The sequence below is a fragment of the Kryptolebias marmoratus genome, linkage group LG18 (genome assembly GCF_001649575.2).
Source record: "Kryptolebias marmoratus isolate JLee-2015 linkage group LG18, ASM164957v2, whole genome shotgun sequence".
Taxonomy (NCBI): domain Eukaryota; kingdom Metazoa; phylum Chordata; class Actinopteri; order Cyprinodontiformes; family Rivulidae; genus Kryptolebias; species Kryptolebias marmoratus.
Genome location: NC_051447.1, coordinates 20,334,169 through 20,343,660, shown reverse-complemented (window position 1 = coordinate 20,343,660; position 9,492 = coordinate 20,334,169). Strand labels below are relative to the sequence as shown.

Below are 9,492 nucleotides of genomic sequence, written 5' to 3'. Positions count from 1 at the left end.
CAACAGTGTTGCTGTGTGTCACAAAGATAAATTGGACAAACTAAATAGGAGAGAAATTACTCAGCAATTTATTGTGCCTAATGAGAGGCGCAGAATCACATTTGGGTGCTTTACTTAGGTGAGATCAGTGCACTGCTACATGTTCATGTTGGGGGAAGCTTCTTTATTTCTGTGATAGAGGTTTAGGCAGAGATATCGGCCTATCACAGATACATATGTATATTTCATTCTGTTCTTCATTAATATACCATATATATATATGTGATTATATATGTTTGTGCTTGCGTCTGTGTGTGTTGAGAACTGTAAGAACAAATAATCCTTCATTAGCACCCTCAATAAAATGCTTAGCACCCCCTTAGCACCTGCAGAAAAAAATATCTGGAGCCGCCACTGATCTTTCCTCAGAGCCTGTTGGCTCAGGAGTTCCAGGTTAAAGTCTTATTTTGGGTTTAGATGAGACTTCATGAGGTTCTGCTCTTCTTCTTGGTTTTATTACCTCCACCAAGGAGGTCATGTCTTCAGATGGTTTGTCTGTCTGTTAGCAAGATTACTGAAAAATTAAAACTTTTATTCCAGTATTTATCAGAGAGCTGTAACTAAAAGAAAATAATCTCATCCATTATTATTTTCTTCTGTCTCACAGAACAATGCAACAGAAAGAATTGATGATCTTGTTGATAATATTACAGCTTCAATGCAAACATCACTGTCATGATCGGGGTGGAAGGAGGCGAACCCTGAGCGCAGACTCATATTGAAATTATAAACTATCCATCCATGGAAATTATAAACTAATTTATTGGAAATAAAAGGCAAACCAAAACAAAGGCTGACATGGCAGCAAAACCTGAACTAAATACAAAAAACATTAACTAACTAAAAAAACCTGAACAGACCTGAGACAAGAGGGGAGCCAAAGGGAGACGACGAGGCACGAGCATAAAAGGACGGCACATCAGGAAGACAAGAGTATGACAATGAACCAGCAGGGAACTGTGGAAAGTGACTGGGTTTAAAAGGCAGAGGATGATTAGTGGAAGTGGGCACAGGTGAGATGATTAAGGAGCTAGAGGCAGGTGTAGATGGCTGAGGCACAGGGAAGAGACTACTAAATAACACAAATAATAAACTCAAACATGAAGACAAAATAAAATACAGAAACCCAGATCCTAACAATCACTTGATGAAGTTGCTCCTCTGAAAAAGAAAGTGATCAGTCAGAGGAAGATGGCTCCTTGGTTTAATTCAGAGTTACCTTCTTTAAAACAGGCAGCTAGAAAGCTGGAAAGAAAATGGCGCTCCACTAACATGGAAGAATTTTATTTAACCTGCAGAGACATTCTGCTAACAAACAAGAAAGCCTTCATGAAGCTAGAACTGTGTATTATTCCTCTTTAATAGAAGAGAAGAAGAAGAAGCCCAGGTTTCTGTTCAGTTCTGAAGAGTCCTCTCTCTGTTGGACCATGTGTCCCTATAACTCTGAGGACTGATGACTTCATGAGATTCTTTATAAATAAAATCAACACCATCCTTCCTGCTGTTCCTCTGATTTCCTGTCAGATGAAGCAGCTTCAGAAGCTCCAGAACCTGATTTGTGTTTGGACTGTTTCTGTCCTGTTGAGCTCTGAACTGTCAAAATAAAAGCTTCATCCAAAACATCAACTTGTCTGCTGGATCCCATCCCAACCAGGCTGTTTAAAGAGGTGTTTCCACTAATTAAAGTCTCCATTTTTGGATCTGCTCAGTGTGAGTTTAGGAACCTCTTTCTGTCTGAATGAGACGTCTGTCTGGAGAACTGCTGATCCAGAACCACTTCAACAGATTACAGGAAGGTCTGGATCAGGAGTTTTAGACAGAACTGGACCAACAGTCAGACCTGTTTGTTGTCTCTGAGGACAGATGAGTAATGAGACATGAAACCAGCTGCTGAGATGGACTCTCTCTGTCTCTGTCTGTCCTCACAGTGTCCCAGCAGGTCTCAGCAGTGGAGATGTTTGAGGGGGAACAGTTCGTCCTGCTGCCGTGTCGGTTTCACACTTTTACCCTCAACGACCCCACGGTGGTGTGGACCCGTCAGGACCTCTGTCCTTCAATCGTCCACCGGCGTCAGATAGAAGGAGACGAGCTGAAAGACCAGAACCAGCTGTACAGAGACAGAACCTCCATGAAGGCTGACTCTCTGGAAACTGGAGACCTGAGTCTGAGTCTGAGCGACCTGCAGCTGTCTGACAGTGGAACCTACACCTGCACCGTCAGAGACCCCAGAGGAGAACGGAGAGTTAATGATGTAGAACTGCTGGTTAAAGGTCAGGAACAAACCAAACTCCTGCTGCACTCACAGGTCAAAGGTCAGAGGTCATGATGTTCTTCATGTGTCTCCACAGAACGGTTTCCATCCTGGGCCACGGCTCTCCTGGTTCTGTTTCTGGTTCTGATTGTTTCTGCAGGAGTTTTATTTCATTTTCGTCAGTATTTCATGTCAGGTGAGTCTCTAAAACTACACTACCCATAATGCTGCTGGTTTTTTGAGCAATTAGACCATCTACTACAAGAGTGTGATTTTGATTAAGAGGTGATATTAATGGGTGACCTAAACTGTAATTTGGAAGATAAACGAAGCAAAAATGTTCTTAAACGAATTACAAAAACCTTTGAAATGAAACAGTTAGTGAAGGGGCCAACAAGAATAAACCTGTCCTCTAGAACACTGATACATTTAATATTCACAAATAAACCAGAGAGAATTGTTAAAACCATGAACGTGATTACTGGGTTATCTGGCCATAATTCAACCCTTATTGTTAGGAAACTGTCTAAGAGGTGTTTTAGTCCTGGGGAAGAAAGGCTAGTCAATTTAGAATACCTAAAGGGGAACAAAATCATTTTGAAAATGCAATTAAAGGAATAGAATGGAATCCCAGTTCAGATTGTCAGGCCCTTTTGTCCACAGTCAAATGTGTAATCAATGTAATCAATTTTATGAGTAAAATAAAACTCGGATGTAGACAAAAAACACCCTTCCATGGATAGGAGGTGATTTAGTTAAAATGATGAGGGAGCATGATGTGACATTGGAGGCAGCTATAAAATCAAAGCTGACCACTGATAGATTAAAATTTGTGAAAATATGGAAATATGGAAAGCAAAGGCTAGTTTCTTCCAAATTGATTTGGGAGAACATGTGTAGTGACTTGTTCTTAATAAAACCAAAACGAACCTAAGCCACTGAGGGGCTGCTGACTGCCACTTAATCGACGCATCGTCCATCTGGATCCAATGAATGAAAACTTGACGTTCTTATTACTATAGAGCATTTATTGATGGTGCGCTCTCAGACAAGATGCGATCCTTTTAAGCTGCACACTTACTATTTTAACTGTTAAGTTAAATCAATCCAAAAACAGCTCACAAACTGACGCAACGCAATAATCAGACAAGAACGACGACGACAACGGTCAAAAAACTGTGTTTCCGCCGCAATCAGCACACCTGCTGACAGGTTACCTGTGGCTCCATTTAACCCACACTGAGCTTTAGGTATTACACCAAAATAAATATAAACACAAACCCCAAACATATGGCTCTAATAACATGAATACGTTGTCCGGGAAACATAGTGTAAGAAAAAAAGTGTATTTTAGTGAAAGGTGATTTTACACAAGAAGGAACTAAAATTACAGAAAGTTTTAATTCTTATTTTGTGGAGTCAGAGTGAACTCTGCAACAAAGCTTCCCTACTAACTCGAGGATGTATCCAGTGGATCACAATCAACCCGTCTTTGAGTTATGCACAATTACTGAAACAAAGGTAAAAACAATTATAAATCCCTTGAAGAATTCTAAAGCCAAGGATGTGCATAGTCTAGACACAATTTCTTTTAAAAACATTCAATGAATGCTTGTCTGGACCAATATTATGAACAGATCCTATTGTGAAAACATATTTCCTGACACATGGAAGGAAGCCATGATAACCCTTATATACAAAGCAGGGACTTTCTCAGAAGCAGCAAACTATAGGTCAATTAGCATACTAGCTGTTTTGTCTAAAGTAGCAGAGAAACATAAATCAGAACAATTGATAAATCACCTAAACTCCAGCTCCTTCAGATTGCACCCCCTGCAGTTTGGTTTTAGATCGAACCATTCAACAGAGACAGCAACAGGCTTTCTCTTGGAGAATATTGGATCTGAGCTTGATAAGGGGGATTTTAGATCTAAAAAGAGCCTTTGACACTCTGCATCATGGTGACCTTCTTACCAAACTCTGTCAGCACAACTTCTCCCCCAATACCATCAGATACATTAGGTCTTATCTTGAAGGAAGAACTCAGATAGTAAGGGCAAATGGTGAGCTGTCCTCTGCCCTTACTTGTAGTTTTGGTGTTCCCCAAGGATCTACACTGGGGCCACTGCTGTTTAGTCTTTACATAAATGATCTTCCTTCTGTATGTAATGAGTCTGACATCCAAATGTATGCAGATGACACAGTCATTTATGTTCCTGCAGCTACTAAGCAACAAGTTGCAGATAAGTTAACGGCAGCAACAACCCTGGTTGTTGAATGGTTGAAATCCTGTACACATTTAAATATCAAGAAAACAGTATGTATGATTTTTACTAAGAGGTGAATACTGCAAAACCTGATGTCTATGTTACTGGAAAAAAGTTGACAAATGTGTCTGAATACAAATACCTTGAATTAAGAATTGATTCAAACATTACATTTGAAAAACAAATCCATAGTGAACACAGCAAAGTTTCAATTATCAAATTTTTGTCACATCAGAAACTCTCANACGGAGCTGTAGGATTCAAGTACATTCAATTCCATTTATGGGGATAGACTAGGGTCTTCAGACAAGCAACAGCTAACTGCACGTTTTCGACAACGTGAGCGTAAGAGCCCACGGTTCACTTCTTAAAAAGGTGCTGTGGCTGAGGACAGTGTCTCTCAAAATGATAGCTCAGGCCTCATGGCCTGAACACAGATGCAGACCAGATACCTCACAACTTCTCCTCAACATCCACTTGGCGTGACACTGTATGCTTCAAGGCACAAACCTCACTCTGTAAACGCTCCATCTTGCTGAGTAAGTTGGAGACATCCAGGCTGTTGAACGTCACAGGCGGCAGCTCATCCAGGAAGTGGGAGACAAAGTTTATTGTTTGTTTATTGCTCACAGCAGGATGGTGGTGCTGTTGTTAATGAAACAAACTGCTGCTGCTAAAGACTCACAAACCACTGGTGAACCTGGACCTGAGAGTCCTCCACCAACATGAGACACAGAGACACGGAGGAGACAGTCATGTGACCATCAGAGCTGCTGCTGCTGCTGTCTGTCCAGCTGATCTTCTTCTCTGTTGTCCTCTCAGTTTATAAGGTGGAGGTGGAGTCAGGGGCGAAGTCTGTCCTGCTGCCCTGCAAAACCACAGATCACCTGCCTGAAGACGCTAAAGTGGAGTGGAGGGACGGAGACTACAGGAAGGTCCATGTGTTTGAGAACGGCTCTGATCGACCTGAAGACCAGGACCAGGTCTACAGAAACAGAACAAAGATGAATGAAGACCTGCTGAGAACTGGAGACCTCAGTCTGACTCTGAGACACCCCACAGGTGGAGACAGTGGACAGTTCAGATGTAGAGTATGGAGGGATGGAGACATCCTGATGAAGAAACAAGTTCAGCTGAAGGTCAAAGGTCAGTGTTTTAAATGTGATGTTGTTGTATTTTTCCAATCAGCTGATTATTTGTGATCAATCCTGATCAGAGTCTTATTAGAAGCTGAAAGCGGGGTAGGGGTGCCTCACTGGACTCTGGTGGACTCGGTTGGGTCAGTGCCGGTTCCAGTGGTTGGGAATGGTAGTAGTTAGTTATGAGAGATGTGATAGACAGGTCGTCTGCCATGTTGTTCTTGTCCTTTTTACAGATCTCTTCAAGCACATGTCTAGTTGTCTCCATGTCTTCAGGGTTAAGGAAGGTAGAGCTCAGCTCTTGAGGCTTTCCTTGCTCTTTATCCTTTTCAGAAAGTCTCTGATGTGGTGAAAGGAATCCTTTTTCATGAGAGGTGTGTCTGTCATGAAATGTCTCAGAGAATTGTCCACCTGCGGTTCTGATTTGGGGAACGTCTGCCCCCCTGATAATCTCTAAGGTAATTTCGGTAGTCGAAGTGCTGGTTAGCATAGCTCCTCCAAGAATCTTGGTATCTCCCAGGGCCTCTGCTCTGATGAGAATTCTCAGGCTGGTAATACTGTTGATTTGTGCCAAATTTGGATGAGGGTTTGGCTCTGTTTGAGTTAGTGTTAGCACAGGTTCCTTCAAGTTCCAATGGCAAAGAACTAGTATACACTGCTAGAACTGTATTTGGCTCAACAGGTCTAGATTGTCTCAGCTTCTGGAATGCCACACAGGCCCATTCATGCAGCTGTTGAATGGTAGCGGTGCAAGGGTTAACAGTGGCTCACAGAAGGATGGAGGCTCTGAATAAAAAGAGACTTAAAGTTCAGGTCTTCTTCCATGTGGGAGTCCTTTCTTGAACCAAAGAACGCCTGAAGAAGTCTATAATAGTATTTGTTAGGCAGTTCTTGCCTGCCTTGTTTGACAGTCAGGGCTAGGGTTAGCCCAGACTGGAGAACAAAGTCAGAGAACTCTTTCTCTAAGGTTTGGCACAGAAGAGGGTAGTTAGTCTTAACATGAGCCAGTTGATGCTCAGTGACCTTACTGGCCTCTCTGCTAGCTGTTAGCTTAATGAGATAGATCCCATCTTCTACAGTGGCATGTGGGAACCATCTGAGATAGAAGTCATCAAGGTAAGACCTTGCATCATGTGAGCCCCCTGGACTTGGCTCAAAATGTGAAATGTTTTTAGCAGTTCTGTCCAGGTCTCCATCAGAAGGACCCAGCTGAGAGTGTGGTCTTATCTGGAGTAGGTAGGTGTTGGTAGATCTGCCTATTTCTGGTGTAGCCAAAGGGTAGTTCCAGTTTCCAACAGGAGAAACAGAGGTCAACATGTGGAACTGGGCAAGAGGGATTAACAAACTCATCTTCTTAAAGGGGTGACTTTACGTTCCTTGAAAAAGAGTCCGGACCGATATTTGGGAACTCTAAGGGTTTCATAACCTTAACCTGTTTCGGAGCCTCAGAAAGTTGGTTCTGGAAACATTAGACCTGTTTTTGTTTAGTCTCTAAATGTTTAGTTAAATTGTCATTGTCAGATTTTGTAAACTCAAGTTCCTGATAAGCATTTTGGAGAAGCCTGTGAGCTGCTGCAGTTGTTTCTGTCTCATGACTCAGTTTGTCCTGCAGTTCTGTTCGCTCCTGTTGGCTAAATGTCAGGTCTCGTTTTAATTTCTTACAAGTTTTCTTGGTTTAGATGGTTAAAATCCTCTGTTAAATTAGAAAAACTGAGTTTTAATTTGGCTTCTGTCGTTCATTGTTAGCTGGAGCTGGTGTTTAAGAAGTTTGTTTTGGTCTTGCAGCTGAGTTTATTTTTTGATTTTGGTCTGAAGTTTGTTTCTGGCTTGTGTGACCCTTCACCCGGAGGCTCCACCTCATTCTGTACCTGTCTCATCTTTTCTTTGAGTTTGTTGTTCTCTTTAAGTAGCTGTTTGTTTGTGTTTTCCAGCTTTGAATCCTCTTCTTGCAATCTTTCATTTGTCTGCATTATATTCCACAGCCTTTATTAGCGACTGTCAAACAAAGTCGCTGAGCAGCTGAATAGGGGGAATCCTAGTTGACGCGCCAGCTGATCAAAACTTAAATCCACGCTGCAGTTGAGATGTTTTATTTTCATGCAGAACATCGGTGGATAACAAACATCCGTGTCCAAAAGCAGCATTAAAAACGGATCCGTCAGTTTAAACAGTGATCAAAGACAAAACGTACAAGCTTAAAGCGGTCAGCAAAAAGTAGACTTCCCCCATCACCCACTCACTAAAAAGCCACCAGGTGAGCAACAGATCTATAATCACTACCAACACCACGTGATCCAAAGCTACGCCTATCCACAACAGCCTTCACTAAGATTGTAATCATGGCGCTCCTCTGTCTCTGTCTCGCTTGTTCTCTGATGTCTTCTAGCTGCGCATCTACTCTCTTGTCCAAAGCCATGATAGCTTCAAATGTTGCATTATTGGAGACCTGGGAAGTATCTCCTTCCCCCACTGACTTCACTCTTTTCTCAGTCTGCGACTTTGGACTTGTTGGTGCCAAGTTATCGCTCTCACAGCAATGTCCACATCATATTCATGTTCATGATCACGTTCTTTCACCTATGATGCCGTTGTTGCCTTTGGGGCCCAGGTTGCATTTTGCAGGCTTCATTAACTTGTTAGCATTCATTGGAGCTTTTTGGTTGGAACAAAACAGGTTAACGAAGAGAAATCTGGTGTAATTAAGGAGCTCCCACCACAAGAGACTGTTCAGGACACCATCTTGGTACTCCCCACATGCTTTCAGAATAATCCTCTCGGTGGACTCAGAACAAACACCGTTGTGTTTCTTCAAAACGTGGCAAGGAAACAACACGGGTCACCATGACAACCATACGGGAGGAGTGGAGCGCACTTCCAGTTCCCTGTCCCTTTAAATTTGACTCTGAGCGGACCTCTGAGGGTCGGCTTCTAGTGAAAATATAACCTCCAAACTCTGTCCTGTCAGCCATAAAACAATGCTGTTAGTTTATCAGGAAGCTGCCCTAAAGAACCAACAAGACGGTCCAGATCTCCAACAGAAAACCCAGAATCTGCGACTTATTCTGTGATTTCAGGAGGTAAAAGGCTCAAATCTGGGATACTTTTACCTTTCAGCCAACAACAAATCAACATGCATAAAAATGACTCCAGGAGTTTTTAGCTTGGCTACAAAACTCTGGGAGTTGTTCTACTTAAAGCAGAATCACACAATTCTGTCAAAAGTGCAAAATTCAACAATTAACATGAAGTTACCACTTCATCAGTTTCCCAGATTAAGTTTCAGCAAATCTGAAGCTTTTAACAACAAACAGATCAGCTCAGCAGTCTGTAAACACAGCAGCATGTTACACCCTGTAAACAGGAGAGAAAGAATAATGAGATGGACTTTAAGTTGCCTCTCTCTCAGCAGTTTAATGGAATCAATATAAACATAACAATACATGTCGCTCAGTGTCATAAAGTGGAGAAAAAACTAATTAATAAAGTAAAATAATAAGAAAAAGACAAATATCTGTCATGGTTTTGGTGTTTTTGTTTGGTTTTCTAGTTCTTGTTCTGCTTTGTTTATCTTCTTAAATTGTGTTCATGTCTTGTCACTTTCACTTCCACAGTAACTTGCCACGCCTCCTTCTTCCATACCTTGCCGTTCTGTTACATTCCAGTCTTTCATGTCACACCCACGTTACCATGACAACTCAATCACTGCCATCATTCTCACCTGTTTGCAATCACTCACCTGTGTCCATTTTCCTCCTGATCCTCAGTCTTTAAATACCGGTCTTTGTTGTTCATTCTC

The 9,492-nt window shown here is 41.9% G+C and overlaps 2 protein-coding genes across 3 annotated transcripts in view; both read left to right on the top strand.

The window, feature by feature from the left end:
• Window positions 1-9,492, top strand: part of nup50 (nucleoporin 50) — a 27,307-nt gene that overhangs the window by 6,313 nt on the left and 11,502 nt on the right. The window lies entirely within an intron of this gene.
• The window catches only part of LOC108249811 (V-set domain-containing T-cell activation inhibitor 1-like), a 17,337-nt gene that overhangs the window by 2,595 nt on the left and 5,250 nt on the right, over window positions 1-9,492 (top strand). Inside the window, exons 1-4 of one of the 2 annotated variants that reach the window (XM_025002321.2) lie at window positions 1,330-1,504; window positions 1,920-2,309; window positions 2,388-2,486; window positions 5,380-5,703. In XM_025002321.2, coding sequence (XP_024858089.1) covers window positions 1,994-2,309; window positions 2,388-2,486; window positions 5,380-5,703 — 739 coding nt within the window. In that variant the 5' untranslated portion in view covers window positions 1,330-1,504; window positions 1,920-1,993. Of the gene's footprint in view, window positions 1-1,329; window positions 1,505-1,919; window positions 2,310-2,387; window positions 2,487-5,379; window positions 5,704-9,492 lie in introns of those variants that run through there. The other variant, XM_017439431.3, reaches the window with a different exon arrangement.